Source organism: Electrophorus electricus, chromosome 9 (genome assembly GCF_013358815.1).
Source record: "Electrophorus electricus isolate fEleEle1 chromosome 9, fEleEle1.pri, whole genome shotgun sequence".
Classification (NCBI taxonomy): Eukaryota; Metazoa; Chordata; class Actinopteri; order Gymnotiformes; family Gymnotidae; genus Electrophorus; species Electrophorus electricus.
The window spans coordinates 11,362,501-11,382,500 of NC_049543.1; the positions used below are offsets into that span (position 1 = coordinate 11,362,501).

General features: G+C 43.1%; 1 protein-coding gene across 1 annotated transcript in view; it reads right to left on the minus strand.

The window, feature by feature from the left end:
- The window catches only part of ank2a (ankyrin 2a, neuronal), an 82,557-nt gene that overhangs the window by 61,444 nt on the left and 1,113 nt on the right, over positions 1-20,000 (minus strand). Inside the window, exons 2-7 of the mRNA XM_035530027.1 lie at positions 5,116-5,217; positions 4,734-4,832; positions 4,477-4,575; positions 3,076-3,174; positions 2,635-2,820; positions 2,438-2,461 (exon numbers count right to left, since the gene is read on the minus strand). Of these exons, the coding sequence (XP_035385920.1) occupies positions 2,438-2,461; positions 2,635-2,820; positions 3,076-3,174; positions 4,477-4,575; positions 4,734-4,832; positions 5,116-5,217 (609 nt within the window). The remainder of the gene's footprint in view (positions 1-2,437; positions 2,462-2,634; positions 2,821-3,075; positions 3,175-4,476; positions 4,576-4,733; positions 4,833-5,115; positions 5,218-20,000) is intronic.

The window sequence follows — 20,000 nt, forward strand, 5'->3', positions numbered from 1 at the left end:
CTAGAACCTCCATGCTACATACTACATACTACACTACATATTATACACTACACACTACATACTACACACTACATTCTACATATTACATACTACACACTACATACCACATACAGCACACTACATATGACACGCTACACACTACATACTACACTACATATTACACACTACACACTACATTCTATATATTACATACTACACACTACATACCACATACTACACACTACATACGACACGCTACACGCTACATACTACACTACATATTACACACAACACACTACATACTACACACTACATTCTACATATTACATACTACACACTACATACCACATACTACACACTACATACTACACTACATATTAAACACTACGTACTACATATTACACACTACACAGTACATACTACACACTACATATGACACGCTACACACTACATACTACACTACCTATTACACACTACATACGACACACTACATTCTACATATTACACACTACATAGCACATACTACACACTACATACTACATACTACACACTACACAATATATACTGCACACTACATACTAAAACCTACACAATACATACTGCACACTACACACTATAAAACTCTGTGTACACACTACACACTACAAACTTCACTGTACATAACGCACAGTATACAATACATACCTCAATGTACACACTACACACTATAAACCTCATTGTACAAACTACACACTGCATACCTCACTGTACACATCACACAGTACACACTAAAAACCTCACTGTACACATTACACACTACACAGTACACACTACACATCTCACTGTACATACTACATGCCTCAATGTACGCACTGCACAGTACACACTACAAACCTCACTGTAAACATTACACACTACATACCTCACTGTACACACTACACATGACATACCTCACTGTACACACTACACACTAGAAACTTCACTGTACACACTACACACTGCATACCTCACTGTATACACCACAGTACCCTCTAAAAAACTCACTGTACACATTACACACTACACACCTCACTGTAAATACTACAGACTACATACCTCAATGTACACACTACACAATAAAAACCTCACTGTACACACTACACACTATAAACCTCACTGTACATACCACACACTATAAATCTCACTGTACACACTACACACTGCACACTACAAACCTCACTGTAGACATTACACACTACACAGTACACACTACAAATCTCACTGTACACATTAAACACTACAAAGTACAAATCTCACTGTACACATTACACAGTACACACTGCACACTACACAGTACACACTATAAACCTCACTGTACACACTACATACTACAAACCTCACTGTACACACTGCACACTACAAATCTCACGGTAGACATTACACACTATACAGTACACACTAAAAATTTCAGTGTACACACCACACACTACAAAGTACAAATCTCACTGTACACATTGCACACTACACAATACACACTACAAATCTCACTGTACACACTACACAGTACACACTATAAACCTCACTGTACACACTACACTGTACACACTACATACTACAAACCTCACTGTACACACTACACACTATAAACCTCACTGTACACACTACACACTATAAACCTCACTGTACATACTACACATTATAAATCTCACTGTACACACTACACACTGCACACTACAAACCTCACCGTAGACATTACACACTATACAGTACACACTACAAATCTCACTGTAAACACTAAACACTACACAGTACACACTGTAAACCTCAGTTTACACATTACACATGACACTACAAACCTCACTGTATACATTACACACTACAAATCTCGCTGTACACACTACACACTACAAATATCGCTGTACACACTACAAACCTCACTGTACACACTACACACTACACACTACAAATCTCGCTGTACACACTACAAACCTCACTGTACACACTACACACTACACAGTACACACTATAAACCTCACTTTACACACTACCCACTATAAACCTCACTGTACACACTACACAGTACACACTATAAACCTCACTGTACACACTACACAGTACACACTATAAACCTCACTTTACACACTACCCACTATAAACTTCACTGTACACACTACACACTACACACATCAACTCTAACAGATGAGCTAACAGTCCTCTTCAGAAACTCTATAGTATGAGTTTTAGATATTTTCTATATTTATATATTATATATAAATTTTGTATATTCAAAATATAAAATCATGTGCAGTGGGGACAGTCCATTCAGCAAGTGTGTGTACGATTGTGAAAAATACTACTGGAGTTGGGTACATCTACACAGTTCACTAGTGTAGATATACACACAGTCAGAAAAAAACAGACGGACAGAGAGACAGACAGACAAATGGACTGAGGCTGACAGACAAAATAACAGACAAACAGACAGACAGACTTGTAATACCTCAGTTGTTCTGTTCACCATCATCTGTGGAAAGAACAGATTTGTTCTAATCAGCCCCCACACTGTTACCCCACACTGTTAGTCCACACTGTTACCTCAGATGGTTACCCCATTCCCACCCCAGCCCCCATACTGTCACCCACACACCCACCCACACACCCACCCATGCACCCACCGGTAGCTGAGCCTGACTTCACCTTGGACTGGACGTCAGCGTTGTGGTCGTTCTGTAGCAGCAGGGCGGCAGATTTGGTGTCGTCCTTGCGGGCGGCGATGTGGAGCGCAGGCAGGCGAACTTTCCCCTTGGTGTCGTGCTCCAGCAGCAGAGACACCACCTGATTATGGCCCTGCTGTAGGGCTATAGCCAGGGGGGTGAAACCGTCCTACACACACACACACACACACACACACACACACACACACACACACACACACACACACACACACACACACACACACAGAGGGGGTTATTACACACACACACGGGGACAACACCTGATTATGGCCCTGCTGTATAGCTATAGCCAGAGGAGTGAAACCGTCCCACAAACACACACACATCATAGAAAGAAAGAAGGTTTGTCACACACACACACACACACACACACACACACATACACACACACACACACACACACCTCTGTTGCTGTACTTTGGTTGCCACCATTCTCCAGTAGGTAGCGCACTACATCCAGGTGGTTCTCCTGGGCAGCCATGTACAATGGAGTAAAGCCATTCTGGAAGAACACACACACACACACACACACACACACACACACACACACAGAGCTCTTTTACATAGTAAGTATAAGGAGTGCTATGCAGAGGCAGTAGGGGGCAGTATAGCTGCCCTGTTGCTGATCCTTAACTGTGAATGAACATTCACATCTGCTCCTTATTACATTTAAAGTAGTCAGTCTCATAATATTACCTACAAAACACTGGAAGTTTAGTTGATAGTTGGATGAAATTTGGCCAGCACCTACATAATTGGCGCCCCATGTGACGATAGTTGCTTGGCTTTCGTTATAACTAATAACAACCATAAAATTCAAAGGTTTAAGGTCTAATCATTGGGCAACATCCATTCTGCCATACATAAATGTGGGCTAAGCACAAGGGCAAACAATTAGCTTCGAGTTTGCTGAGATATATCCAGTCACGGTTAACAAGAGGTTGAGACTATAAGGGTAATTCTAAGACATAAACACCCACAAAGACGCAAGTACACATACCCCCCCCCCCCCCCCCCCCACACACACACACACATATTCACATATTCAGTAGTTCACACAGTGTTTCCCTGTTATAACTGTGTTGGTGTGATGTTTTCATTGATAAATGTCTCCTATGTTCAACCCTGTTGCCTGAAGCCAGAACTATTATCAAACTACAGCCTTCAGAATTATTAATATTCTCACCAAAAGAATTCACTGTAAATGTTTGACTTGACATGCCACCCATTTCCCCAGTGCACTACAACTCCCAACATTTTGTTTGTCACCCAGAGGAGACCATTCAGAAGGTCATCATCAACGGACTATTAGCTACATCTGTTTCTCCTAGACTCTGCATATTTAAACCTGCCATGTCCGTAGACTCTTTGCGAAGTATCGCCACTAGTGTTTACTGTGTATAGCAAGTGTTATTCTCCTGATTGCCTGTTTGTGTTCCTGATCTTATTACCATGTTGCTCTCTAGTGTTCTTTGTCTGCCTGGTTCTGCTTGTCTTTTGGGTCTCTACCTAGACTATTTATCTACCTGTGCGCTATGATCCCTGGCTTTATCCTATAGGTTCTGATCCTTGCCTGTGTTCTATCATTCTGGATTATCCTGTTCCGATTAAACATCCACCTCTTTTTATACACGAGTGTCTGAATTTGTCTGCATCGTTGCACTTGGTTGATGAGATTAAAACAAGTAGTTGGAATTTTAGTGCCATTAAATTTGATATCAGTATTGACCCAACACTGCTATCAACTAAATGTTCAGTAATTGGTAGGTAATTACTGAGACTGATTACATCACGCACTCCTCACCTGTGACTGAGCATTCACATCTGCTCCTCTCTTCACCAGCAGCTTAGCCACTTCCTTCTGACCAGCCAGTGATGCAATGTGGAGAGCTGTGTTTCCTTTCTGCACAGCCAATCAGAGAGCATGACATGTTTTAATTTTTTTTTTTAAATAGGTCAACCTTGAATGCTAAAACGCCTCTTAACATCACAACCACTGTGTGTGTGTGTGTGGGTGTGTGTGTGTGGGTGTGTGTGTGTGTGTGTGTCTAAGTGAGTAACCTTTGTAGATGAATCGACCTCTGCTCCCCTCTCCAGCAGTTCCTCCACCAGCTCCACATGACCCTCCTTAGCAGCCAGGTGGAGGGCATTTAGCCCATTCTGCACAGAGACAGCAGATCTCAGATCAGTGGAGCTACACTCATTAAAACACATACACACACACTATGTTATGTTACTACCTGATTACAGGTAGCGATGTTTTGCCCACCCTTTAGAAACTACACACCTTAACACACACACACACACACACACACACACACACACACACAGTGGTTATGTTACTACCTGATTACAGGTGGCGATGTTTTGCCCACCCTTTAGAAACTACACACCTTACACACACACACACACACACATACACACACAGTGGTTATGTTACTACCTGATTACAGGTGGCGATGTTTTGCCCACCCTTTAGAAACTCCAGAACCTTCTCGATGTTACCAGCTCTCGCTGCCCTCAGGAAACTGGTGTTACTGTCCGACTGCAGAGAGAATGTGCACACATACACACACACACACACGCAAGAGCACATGCACACACACACATGCAGGCACACAAACACACAAACACACACACATGCGCGCGGTGTAAGAAAATGCCTGTAGTGAAAATCTGTAATGAAGCCATCTGTAGTGAAGCCATTTAGAGTGCATCACTAGTGACTGGGCCCAAATACTAATGGCCAAGGCCAACACTAGTGATGGATCCAAACACTAATGGCCAAGACCAACACTAGTGACTGGGACCAAACAAAAGTTTATAGAAGTTCATAAAAAATTTTAATAAAAGTATGTCAGCTTTCAGATGTACTTCACAATCACGAGTACTAGATCTTGTTCCATAGCACACAAAACCAAACACAAGGTGACAATGTGCTAAGACAGTGACATGAATATAAACAAAGCACAATGCCAGATAATCAGCAGGCCCCCCCAAACACACACAACTGATGTGACAACTGCGTTCTTTCTTTCTTTCTCTCTCTCTCTCTCTCTCTCTCTCTCTCTCTCTCTCTCTCTCTCTCTCTCTCTCTCTCTCTCTCACACACAGACACACACACGCATTGTGCATACACATGCTGGCTCTCACAGTACCGTAACGGAGGACACAGGTCACAGTACCATAACAGAGGAAACAGGTCACAGTACCATAATGGAGGACACAGGTCACAGTACCATAATGGAGGACACAGGTCACAGTACCGTAATGGAGGACACATGTCACAGTACCATAATGGAGGACACATGTCACAGTACCATAATGGAGGACACATGTCACAGTACCGTAATGGAGGACACAGGTCACAGTACCATAATGGAGGACACATGTCACAGTACCGTAATGGAGGACACATGTCACAGTACCGTAATGGGGGTCTAACTGACCATGCTGTGTGCCAGTGAGCCCCTGGAGCACGCCCTCTACCCATACACATCATAGCTCCATAATGGAGAGTTAAGGTCACAATACTGTAACGGAAGAAACATGCCACAGTGCCATAATGGAGGACACAGGTCACAGTGCTGTAACGGAGGACACAGGTCACAGTACCGTAACGGAGAACATAGGTCACAGTACCGTAATGGAGGACACAGGTCACAGTACCGTAATGGAGGACACAGGTCATGGTGTCGTGACAGAGGACATGGGTCACAGTGTTGTAACGGAGGACACAGGTCACAGTACTGTAACAGAGGACACATCTTACAGTACTGTAATGGAGGACACTGTGTGTGTGTGTGTGTGTGTGTGTGTGTGTGTGTGTGTGTGTGTGTGTACTTGTCTAGTAATCTGAAGGTTGCCAGTTCATGTTGCCACTGCTGGAACCATGAACATGACCCCTATTATCCATTACTCGCTCCTTTACTGGAGAACCTAAGTCCACAACATCTACACACCACTACCAAGGAGACATCTCCCACACCCATCCACAGACCCTCATCTACACACCCATCCACATCCATCACAACCATCCACCCACACCCATCCACAAACATTCATCTACCACACCCATCCACAAACACCCATTCACAGACCCTCATCCATAAACACTCACCCACAAACACTCATCAAAGAGTACATTCTGCACTGCAGCTGTTCTACGCCGTATGTGTGAATAAGACAATTACTGTAACAATGTTCCCAAAATGTATGCATTCACATATATATAAATACACAAATATAGCAAATGTAATGAATAAATAAACAAATACAATAACCCAATTGTAAACAAAATAAATAAATTCTCTCGATCTCCATCTAATTTCAGTAAAATCTTTCTTTCTACACAGTACCATTCGTAGAACATCCCACCCCCTGCTGGGAGAGTCATTTACAGCATTTAGCTGACACTTTTTTTATACAAAGCGACTTACAGTTATGACTGAGTACAACTTGATCAATTGATGGTTAAGGGCCTTGCTCAAGAGCCCAACAGTGGCAACTTGGCAGTAGTGAGGCTTGAATCAGCAACCTTCTTATTACAAGTCAAGTACCTCAACCACTGAGCTACCAACTAAAACAGAGCAGACTGCCATCTAGTCGCCGAAGCTCAGAAGTGTCTCAGCTCAGCACTCAGGCAGGCAGCACATGGCGTAGCTGGTAGTGTGTGTTAATTAGACACTGCCAGCATTTCCTTACACATACTGTTACCTTCTGGGTGGAATTATACACCACATCTGTCCTGCAGGCCATCACACAGTGTGTGTGTGTGTAAGAATGAGGGACTGTGAAATACTTTCTGTGTGATAGTTAATAGTCTGTAATTAACAGTTACATTGAGAGCAAGCATCTGTTTATTAGTGCTATTTTTGCTGCAGTGTAGAGAATCAATCTACACACACACACACACACACACACACACACACACACACACAGACACACACACACACACACACACACACACATATACTACTAGCACTGGTTACCCCGCACTACCTCTCCCACATTGACTGGTAAATATTATGTCTTATGGTACATATGGATATTACCCTGATACCCCTGTCTTTCCCAAGTACATATGGGTATTACCCTGATACCCCTGCCTTTTCCAAGTACGTATGGGTATTAACCTGATACCATTGCCTTTCCCAGGTACGTATGGGAATTACCCTGATACCCATGATTTTCCCAAGTATGTATGGGAATTACCCTGATACCCATGATTTTCTCAAGTATGTATGGGAATTACCCTGATACCCATGATTTTCCCAAGTATGTATAGGAATTACCCTGATACCCATGATTTTCCCAAGTATGTATGGGAATTACCCTGATACCCATGATTTTCCAAGGTACATATGGAAATTACCCTGACAGAAATGAGACAAAGCCCCCAAAAACCTGTATATCAGACTTGTCCTCTGGTAATCGTGTTAAGAGAAAAAAACTTTTCTGCACTTTCTTGTAGGTCTATGGTATGGTAATGGCAGTCTAGTTGTGGGTAAGGGAGGTCTAAGTGAGGGTAATGGAGGTTTAGGTGAGGGTAATGGAAGTCTAAGTAAGGGTAATGGCGGTTTATGTATGGGTATTACCCTGATACCCATGCCTTTCCCAGGTACGAATGGGTATTACCCTGATACCCCTGCCTTTCCCAGGTACATATGGGAATTACCCTGATACCCATGATTTTCCCAGGGACGTATGGAAATTACCCTGAGATCGATGCCTTTCCCAGTCTAGTTGTGGGTAAAGGAGGTCCAGCTGAGCATAAGGGAAGTCTAGGTGTGGATAATGGAAGTCTAGGTAAGGGTAATAGAGGTCTATGTGTGGGTAATGAAAGTCTATGTGTGGTAATGGAGGTCTATGTGTGGGTAATGTCTACGTGAGCATAATAGAGGTCTATGTGTGGGTAATGTAAGTCTATGTGTTAAGGGAGACCTAGGTGTGGGTAATGGATGTCTAGGTATGGGTATTGGAAGTCTATGTGTGGTAAAGGAGGTCTATGTGTGGGTAATGGAGGTCTATGTGTGGTAATGGAGGTGTAGGTGTGGGTAATTGAGGTATAGGTGTGAGTATTGGAAATCTATGTGTGCTAATGGAGGTCTAGGTGTGGGTAATGGATGTCTAGGGATGGGTATTGGAATTCTATGTGTGCTAATGGAGGTCTAGGTGTGGGTAATGGATGTTTAGGTGTGGGTATTGGAAGCCTATGTGTGGTAACGGAGGTATAGTTGTGGGTAAGGGAAGTCTGTGTGGTAATGGAGGTATAGGTGAGGATAATGGAGGTCTAGGTAAGGGTAATGGAGGTCTATTTGTGGGTAATGTCTAGGTGACGGTAATGGAATCTATGTGTGTTAATTGACATCTAGGTGTGTATTGGAAGTCTATGTTTGGCAATGGAGGTATAAGTGTATGTATTGGAAGTCTATGTGTGGTAATGGCGGTGCAGATTTGGGTAATGGAAGTCTATGTGTGGTAATGTTTAAGATAGACCTTACGTATTTTGCACTTCTATATATATATTCTATGAGTAAATGACAAAACACTTTTGTAAGTCGTTCTGGATAAGAACGTCTGCTAAATGCCATAAATGTACTTATACCTGAGGTGTGTGGGCAATGGAGGTATAAGTGTGGGTACTGGAAGTCTATGTGTGGTAATGGAGGTCTAGGTGTGGATAATGGAAGTCTAGATAAGGGTAAAGGAGGTCTATGGGTGGGTAATGGAAGTGTCTGTGTGGTAATGGCGGTCTAGGTGTGGGCAATGTCCAGGTGAGAGTAATGGAAATCTATGTGTGGTAATAGAGGTCTACGTGAGGGTAATGTTGGTAGGTAACGTATAAAGTCCAGGGGCTTTTGTGAGAAGAAATAAGTACTTAGAACTTGCATTTTATTTGTCTCTCATCTCTCGACAGAAATTAATATTACAATAATAAAATTGTGTTTGTGGTGTGTAGAGTGTTTTGTAGATGTTGTGTTTTGTGGTGTGTAGACTGTGATGTAGATGTTGATGTGTTATGTGGTGCATAGATTATGCTGTAGATGTTGTCTTGTGTGGTGTAGATGTGTTGTGTGATGTAGATGTTGTTGTGTTGTGTGCAGACTGTGGTGGAGGTGTGTTGTGTGGTGTAGATGTGTTGTGTGTAGACTGTGGTGTAGATGTTGTGCTGTGTGTGGACTGTAGATGTTGTTTTGTTTAGTGTATATGTTGTGTTGTGTGTTGACTGTGGTGTAGATGTTTTGTGTAGTGTATATATTGTGTTGTGTGTAGACTGTAGTTTAGATGTTGTGTTGTATGGTGTAGATGTTGTGTTGTGTGCAGACTGTGGGGTAAATGTGTTGTGTGGTGTAGATGTGTTGTGTGAGGACTGCAGTGTAGATGTGTTGTGTGGTGTAGATGTTGTGTTGTGTGTATACTGTGTTGTAGTTATAGTGTTGTGTGGTGCAGATGTTGTGTTTTGTGGTGTAGATGTGTTGTGTGGTATAGATCTGTTTTGTGTAGACTGGTAAGATGTTAATAATAGATGGTGGGGTTGTATGAGCAGAGCTGGAAGTTAATCAACTGATTGATTCTGTGTTGGCTGTCAGACACACAGGCTCCAGCGATCCTGTTTCCTACTCCCTAAGGACTATAGCTCAGCATTAGTGCCTTACTTAGTACACATTACCCAGCATACTCAGGTTTCTTCTGTCTGAAAGCAGTTGGTGAACTAAGTCTTATGCTGTTTACAAGACACAGACAGGGAAATGGCAACACCACCAAATCTTGAGGAACAGATGTTTGCATTAAGGTGGTCATCAGCAACTGGTGAAAACTGGTAATCAGATGGCATTTATCAGACTCGTCTACTGGTAATCTTGTCATTTATCAGACTTGTCCACTGGTAATCATCTATCATTTATCAGACTCGTCTACTGGTAATCTTCTGTCATTTATCAGACTCGTCTACTGGTAATCTTCTGTCATTTATCGGACTCATCTACTGGTAATCATCTGTCATTTATCAGACTAGTCCACTGGTAATCATCTATCATTTATCAGACCTGTCAACTGGTAATTGTCTATCATTTATCAGAGTTGTCCACTGGTAAACGTCTGTCATTTATCAGTTGTCCACTGGTAAACGTCTGTCATTTATCAGACTTGTCCACTGGTAATCGTCAATCATTTATCAGACTTGTCCACTGGTAATCGTCAATCATTTATCAGACCTGTCAACTGGTAATCGTCTATCATTTATCAGACTTGTCCACTGGTAATCGTCAATCATTTATCAGACCTGTCAACTGGTAATCGTCTATTATTTATCAGACTTGTCCACTGGTAATTGTCTATCATTTATCAGACCTTCCCACTGGTAATCGTCTATCATTTATCAGACCTGCCCACTGGTAATTGTCTATCATTTATCAGACTTGTCCACTGGTAATTGTCTATCATTTATCAGACCTGTCCACTCTAACTAATCAATGCTAGCAGAGAAAAAAAATGTTATATTCATTTACAATACACACTTTATATCAAACATTGGAACGCACAGGCTGGTGATATGTCAAAACTTGCAAACCTAACACTGTCAGAGGACACTCTGAGAGGAGTGTTAACACTCTGAGAAAGGGTTGAGATTCTGCTAGGAGTGTTAACACTATGAGAGTTGTAAAGGGTGTTATAAAAAGTACACAAAAATGTAATTTCCTCATAACAAATACTGTTTACTTACATTTATCTGATGCTTTTACCCAAGGTGACTTACAATCATGTCTGAACACAACTTGAGGGTTAAGGGTCTTGCTCAGGGGTCCAACAGTGGCAACTTGGCAGTGGTGGGACTTGAACTGGCAACCTTCTGATTACTAGTCCGGTACCTTAAACACTGAGACACCACTGCCCACTGTTTATCCTTATAAAAACAACACAAAACAAACACACACAGATATTACACTCCAGTTAGAGGTCACAGACAGCAGTGAGAGATTGTGGTGGGTAATGCTTTACTTTTAATGTGTGTGTGTGTGTGTGTGTCTGTGCTGAGTGTGTTCATTTCCTCTCTTTCTGAACTGCACTAATGTTCACTACAGACATATAAACCCAGGGCAGCTCTCTCAGTCATTAGACCGCTGCAACAATTTCACCTTTCATAAGAGCTGAACACACACACACACACACACACACACACACACACACACACACGCTGTTTAAGTGGAGCACTAAACTGGAGGCTTTATACATGATGCATGCTGTATTTCAGGGATGATGTGCTTGTAGTGTAGCAAATGGGCCACTAGAGGGAGACACACAGAAGAACTGGACACAAACAGCAACAAAGACCACACCCAACAAGCGCAGAAAAGAGTGAGGGAGGGAGGGAGGGAGGGAGAGAGGGAAAGAGAGAGAGACCACACCCTTAACAGCTTCTCATGTAGCTGCAGCCCGAATGCAACAGACACATAAACATAATTTGTTATGCTGAGAAGCATCAACACGCAGTTCCATCCATATATCAGCCTGAAAGTCAATTCGATACGTTTGTTCTGCAATCATGGAGCAAAGGAACAAAGCCAACAGTGACATGGACACATTATTTAGACAAAAGTAACATTTATAAAGACACCAGTTACAACAGGAGAGTTACAGCAGGTCTGAACATCATTTACAAGTTAGTACCAAACTAATTAGCATTACACGGTCAGCAGAACTGGTGGTACATGTCTCTGTGATGACATCACCAGCCTGCCGCCATTAGGGCAGTGGACTGTAGGAACTATAGGATACATATAAGACAGTATATGACTATGGGGACAAATGAGGCAGTATATGACTATGGGGACAAATGAGGCAGTATATGACTATGGGGACAAATGAGGCAGTATATGACTATAGGGGACAAATGAGGCAGTATATGACTATGGGGACAAATGAGGCAGTATATGACTATGGGGACAAATGAGGCAGTATATGACTATGGGGACAAATGAGGTGGTATATGACTATAGGGGACAAATGAGGCAGTATATGACTATGGGGACAAATGAGGCAGTATATGACTATGGGGACAAATGAGGTGGTATATGACTATAGGGGACAAATGAGGCAGTATATGACTATGGGGACAAATGAGGCAGTATATGACTATGGGGACAAATGAGGCAGTATATGACTATGGGGACAAATGAGGCAGTATATGAGTATGGGGACAAATGAGGCAGTATATGACTATGGGGACAAATGAGGCAGTATATGACTATAGGGGACAAATGAGGCAGTATATGAGAATAGGGGACTGTAGGGGACAAATGAGGCAGTATATGGTAGGGGACTGTAGGGGACTATAGGGGACTGTAGAGGACTGTAGGGGACTATAGGGGACTGTAGGGGACTATAGGGGACTATAGGGGACTGTAGGGGACTGTAGGGGACTATAGGGGACTGTAGAGGACTGTAGGGGACTATAGGGGACTGTAGAGGACTATAGGGGACTGTAGGGGACTGTAGGGGACTATAGGGGACTGTAGAGGACTGTAGGGGACTATAGGGGACTGTAGGGGACTATAGGGGACTGTAGGGGACTGTAGGGGACTATAGGGGACTGTAGAGGACTGTAGGGGACTGTAGAGGACTGTAGGGGACTATAGGGGACTATAGGGGACTATAGGGGACTGTAGAGGACTGTAGGGGACTGTAGAGGACTGTAGGGGACTATAGGGGACTGTAGGGGACTGTAGAGGACTATAGGGGACTGTAGGAGACTGTAGGGGACTGTAGGGGACTGTAGGGGACTATAGGGGACTGTAGAGGACTATAGGGGACTGTAGAGGACTGTAGGGGACTATAGGGGACTATAGGGGACTGTAGGGTACTGTAGGGGACTATAGGGGACTGTAGGGGACCATAGTATTTTATAGGTATTACATACAGTTCTAATCATTTCAGTGTCTGTCCACAGGCAGTAGGGATGGAGGAAGTACTGGAGAGATAACGGAGGACGTGTGGGTGGAGAGTTACTGACTGCTAGAATGAAAGAGAGAAGCGACAGAAAGATGAAGAGAGAATGAGAACCAATATATACATATATACATATACAGACATATATACATATACAGACATATACACATATATACATATACATACATATACACACATATACATATACATATATATATATATATATATATATATATATATATATATATATATATATATATATATACGCTAACATACACACACACACACACCCTAACTGACTGTGTGTGTGTGTGTGTGTGTGTGTGTGTGTGTGTGTGTGTGTGTGTGTGTGTGTGTATGTTAGTTATCTCTTCAGGGAAGGGTGTGTGTGTGCATGTGTGTGTTAGTTATCTCCTCAGGGCAAGCTGTGTACGTTAGTTATCTGCTCAGGGCAGGGTGTGTGTTAGTTATCTCCTCAGTGAGGGCAGGACAGGGTGTGTGTGTTAGTTATCTCCTCAGGGCAGGGTGTGTGTGTGTGTGTTAGTTATCTCCTCAGGGCAGGGTGTGTGTGTGTTTGTTAGTTATCTCCTCAGGGCAGAGTGTGTGCATTAGTTATCTCTTCAGGGCAGGGTGTGTGTGTATTAGTTATCTCCTCTGGGTGTGTGTGTGTGTGTGTGTTTTATTTATCTCCTCAGGGAAGGGTGTGTGCGTTAGTTATCTCTTCCGGGAAGGGTATGTGTTTCTTAGTTATATCCTCAGGGCAGGGTTTGTGTGTGTGTGTGTGTGTATGTGTGTTAGTTATCTCCTCAGGGCAAGCTGTGTACGTTAGTTATCTGCTCAGGGCAGGGTGTGTATTAGTTATCTCCTCAGTGAGGGCAGGACAGGGTGTGTGTGTATTAGTTATCTCCTCAGGGCAGGATGTGTGTGTATTAGTTATCTCCTCAGGGCAGGGTGTGTGTGTATTAGTTATCTCCTCAGGGCAGGGTGTGCGTGTGTGTGTGTGTGTGTGTGTTAGTTATCTCCTCAGGGCAGGGTGTGTGTGTGTGTGTGTGTGTGTGTTAGTTATCTCCTCAGGGCAGAGTGTGTGCATTAGTTATCTCTTCAGGGCAGGGTGTCTTTGTATTAGTTATCTCCTCAGGGTGTGTGTGTGTTTGTGTGTGTGTGTGAGAGGAACTAGGTTGCCTCCTTATTTCTCTACCATACAAACACACAATGCGACATCACATGGATCAAGCACCACTTCTGGTGTGTGTGTACACTAGAGTCTGTAAGCAGAACAGAGTACGCACTAGAGTGTGTAAGCAGAACAGAGTACACACTAGAGTGTGTAAGCAGAACAGAGTACACACTAGAGTGTGTAAGCAGAACACAGTACACACTTGAGTGTGTAAGCAGAATAGAGTATGCACTACAGTGTGTAAGCAGAATAGTGTATGCACTAGAGTGTGTAGGCAGAAAGGTGTCGAGAGCACACCACAGGTTTCATATATGTGAACACAGCTTTACACAGTGTTATGGATCAGAGCGTTCCAGTGTTATATAACACAGCTTTACACTGTTATAGAACACATCTTTACACACTTCTATTGAACACAGTTTTACACAGTGTTATGGAACACAGCTTTACATGGTGTTATGGAACAGTTTTACACAGTGTTATGGAACACAGCTTTACACAGTGCTATGGAACACAGCTTTACATGGTGCTATAGAACACAGCTTTACACAGTGTTATGGAACACAGCTTTACACGGTGTTATGGAACACAGCTTTACAAGGTGTTATGGAACACAGCTTTACATGGTGTTATGGAACACAGCTTTACACGGTGTTATGGACTAAATCTATAACAAGGGCATTTCTGTTTAATACAAGCATCTGTATTCATGCCTCCTTCATCCATCCTTCTGTCTTCTCTTCTGTTAGAATGTTATTGATCTGCACCTCCCCCTCTTCTTGCGGGAAGTCCTGCTCTGAGCCTCATTAATTATTAAGAGTTCAAGAAGCATTCTGCTCCAGTTCACCAGTCAGAATTGTTCAGAGACTAAGTGCTTTGCTCTTGTGCACATCTTCTATATGGGAGCAGCAGGGCGAGTCTTCAGTGCTGAGTATTCAGTGCTGAGTGTTTATTGATGTGTGTTCAGTGCTAAATGTTCAGTGATGAGGGTTCAGTGCTGAGTGCTTAGTGCTGAGTGTTTAGTGCTGAGTGTTCAGTGATGTCTGGTCAGTGATGTGTGTTCAGTGCTGACGTTCAGTCTAGGAAGGCATTAAGACCTTGTTGAGCTGCAGGTAGCTGCTGTGAATCATCTTAGGTGTGTGTTCAGTACCACAGTATCCTAACACACAGTACCATAACACAGTAGGTGTATTCAGTACCACAGTATCCTAACACACAGTACCATAACACAGGAGGTGTGTTCAGTACCACAGTGTCCTAACACACAGTACCATAACACAGGAGATGTGTTCAGTACCACAGTATCCTAACATACAGTACCATATCACAGGAGGTGTGTTCAGTACCACAGTAGCCTAACACACAGTACCATAACATAGGAGGTGTGTTCAGTACCACAGTGTCCTAACACACAGTACCATAACACAGGAGGTGTGTTCAGTACCACAGTATCCTAACACACAGTACCATAACACAGGAGGTGTGTTCAGTACCACAGTATCCTAACACACAGTACCATAACATAGGAGGTGTGTTCAGTACCACAGTGTCCTAACACACAGTACCATAACACAGGAGGTGTGTTCAGTACCACAGTGTCCTAACACACAGTACCATAACACAGGAGGTGTGTTCAGTACCACAGTATCCTAACACACAGTACCATAACACAGGAGGTGTGTTCAGTACCACAGTATCCTAACACACAGTACCATATCACAGGAGGTGTGTTCAGTACCACGGTGTCCTAACACAGTGTCAGACTCCTCAGAGCTCCGCCCTCCCCCTCACATCATCACTGTCAGACTCCTCAGAGCTCCGCCCTCCCCCTGACATCATAGTCTTTGTAGACTGAAATTCTTTCCAATTTTACTTAAAAATTTTACTTTTCCAACACTGACAAAAAACCTTCATGTCATTATCACAGTGTAATAACGTCCTTAAAAACTGCTCTTTAGCATGTACACTGAGTCTGGAAGAGTCTGAACTTCACCCTGAATCTCATTTCTATGGAGAGGCAGAACTGATCAGAGCCACACCCACAATGGGCAGTAATGTAATAAAGCCTGTTCTTATGAGAGCAGGGGAGAGAGAGAGAGAGAGAGAGAGAGAGAGAGAGAGAGAGAGAGAGAGTGAGAGGGAGAGAGTGAGAGGGAGAGAGAGAGAAAGACTGAGACAGAGAAAGAGAGAGTGGGAGAGAGAGAGAGAGTTAAATTGTTAAACTGAACATTATCTGGAGGTTCAATCAAGTCTGAGTAGTGTAATGGAAGCAAAAATTGAATTTGAGAATAAAAGGTTTTCATAAAAATAAATAAAAGTGATAAATACAAAATAAAAAGATCAGGCTCTACTGAATCAGGAAGGAAACAGTCTCACACCCCATGTTCAAACTGAACCACTAACTGAGCTCACTGGGGAAGCAGAGAACCTGGTGACTGTGATACACGACTGAATGTAAATGTTAATGAAATAAGTGCATCATAAAATTAAAAGGTTTTTTCATAAACAGGTTTGGCAGTTAAAGGTAACTTGAAAAGTTGATTTTCCCCACTTTTCTTACTAATCCAAATAAACTGTGGAATATGTAGAACAGGATCAAAAAATCAACTATTTTAGCAGTGGCATCAGGTGCCTGACAAAGGGAAAGAATCCAGCTTAGTGTTTAGCCTGACCTCCTGTCAGTCACGTTATAAAACACGCCTCCACGCCCCATTGCTCCACCCCCATCTCCGCCTGTTTGGCTAAGAAAACATGGTGGAATCCAGAAAGCACCCTGTGTTTACTGCCAAGTGCTTCTACTGTGGACAAAAAAGAACAAAAATGGAAAGAAATATTACATGTGAACGAGATGAAACTGGACACAGAATGAATGATGGTGTAGCATGTAAACACAATCTGCATAATGCACTGAACTGTCTGACTGACAGATTTTATATAATGAGGCTTATAAATCGTTAGCACTCAGAGTCAAGTGAAACGAACCGCATTCAGAGAAAGATTTAATACGCTGGTCAACTGCATCAGACTCTACTGCAGCCAGTGATGCTAGCTAGCTAATACAGGAAGTATGATCTCACTCCAACCAATCTCAACCAAATATGGAACAGAAAAATACTCGACTATAATTTTATACTTTCACAATCGAGAAGCTAAACTTCATAGTGGGCAACACAAATATCAGGGTAAAATGTTAACACCATTATGCGGCCAAGACACGTGGCAGTGATGTCTGCTACGAACAGTCTGTAGAGTACTTACACAACATGATCAGATCATGAATCTCTGCAACAAAAAAGAAGAAATGTAATGATGTGTTATCATAATTTGTCAAGCGGAACAAATCGGTCCCTTACTGGGTGGAGATAATATAACATAAGATAAAGATAAAAGATGAGATGTGTGTTCACTACTTAACCACTAGAAATGGTGTTTCTTAAATCTTGACTAATGCACCTTTAAATTTAGCACTTTTAAAAAAACAAGTGGATTTGCTGCGTCATGCATCTTAGCGCAGAACTTTGCAAACATGAAGATACACCTAAGGGAAAAATGTCTGTGGTCACCACCAACCCACCCCAAACAAACCTCTGTACACCTTTACTGTAGTTTATTAGAAGAGTGAGCACACACACACATCAACACATGACACACTGTTTACTGCACATGTACTGCTGAATGTAAGTGGCTGCTGTCTGAGATGGTTTGGATAAGATGTAATATGGAACTTTATCTAGTGGGGTCTTGGGCATCAGCTTATGGCCCAGGTTGGTGGTGGGGGTCTGATGCAGAAATATGCCTCAGCCCATGATAACCTGCATTACAGTTCATGTCCTGCAGTCTAAAAAGTGTGCTTTTGGTGTTGATATGGCCAGTCAGACAGAGCTGCAGCACAGCGTGGAGTCTCTCCGTGATGGGCGGAGGACAGCATCTCTGAGAGGTCTCACACCGTAGGACTCGGTAAGGGGTGTAAGCTCTGGGGCGTCACACTAAACCCAACCAGAATCAACAAGAAAAAGGTGGGACCCAATCATCCCCCTCTCTACCCCACACACACTCCAATTACCTCCCCTCTCCTTCCCAGTAAAGACTCGGTGTGGGTTCTGATATCATGTCTGCAGTCATTTTAAAAGCCTTGGCCCAGCTCCACAGAACACAGCTGGGACAGAAATGGGCATGGTTATTTGTAAACATCTCACCGTCTGCAGAAGAAATGTGATGTGTGTGTCGATTAGATTCACTTTGGCTGTGGCACCAACAACATAGCGAACAAATGACCCGCTGAGCCATACACACAGCACACCACCCAGATCTGGGGACGGTATCACTCGATCCACTTCAGAGAGAGACAAAACACTTAGGGAGTGGCAATGAAGAAGACTCTCAGTAAGCCTCTCTAATGGGGGGGGGGGGGGGGGGGGGTTGCACTCCTGGACAGTAGGATGACGGGGCATGCGAGTGCACATGTTCAGTTCAGAGAACCTGCAGCTCTGTCCATTACTGGAATCTGATTATCTCCCTCATAACTGCCAGTTAGTGGCCTCCCAAGACTCCACACCGCATTTATGTACATTTTTATATGTATGACATCATCGTAAAACACAGATGCGATATATAGTATTGAAATGCCCTGTAATACGAATCAACAGCGAACACGTATCATTGGACTATAACGATCTCAAGGAAAATTCATTATATGACAAAAACGAGACAAAGAGAGTTTACGAAAAAGAGAGGAGACGTTTTGAGGGACAGTGCACATCTGAACAGACAAGCTTCACCCACAACGATCTGTTATCTGAGATGGTCCCACGTCTGCGACACGCGCACCAATAAATGACCAGACAACGAGAAATATCCGCAAAACCGGTCATAAGTACGTAAATCGATTTATGGAAAAGTGTAACTGATTTAGATTCAAGTCTTTATTTGGGCCGGGTTTTCTGTGCCCTAGGTCGGAAATCGAGAGGCTATAAAACGCCGCAGATGAGAGATGCAGATGGTTTTCAGATCGGCGCGTTCTTACCGACGCAAACTGTGATCCTAACCCTTAATCCGATAGATTTCCAAACATGTGAATTGATAAACACCGCGGTTTTACGCCAGCGAAAGCACCGGTAGGGAACTGCCGCAAAGGGTAAAGTGAAGATCAAAGCGAGAGGAAGCCCGGGCACCGAGCCAGGAGCGGGTCGCCGGAACGCCGCCGC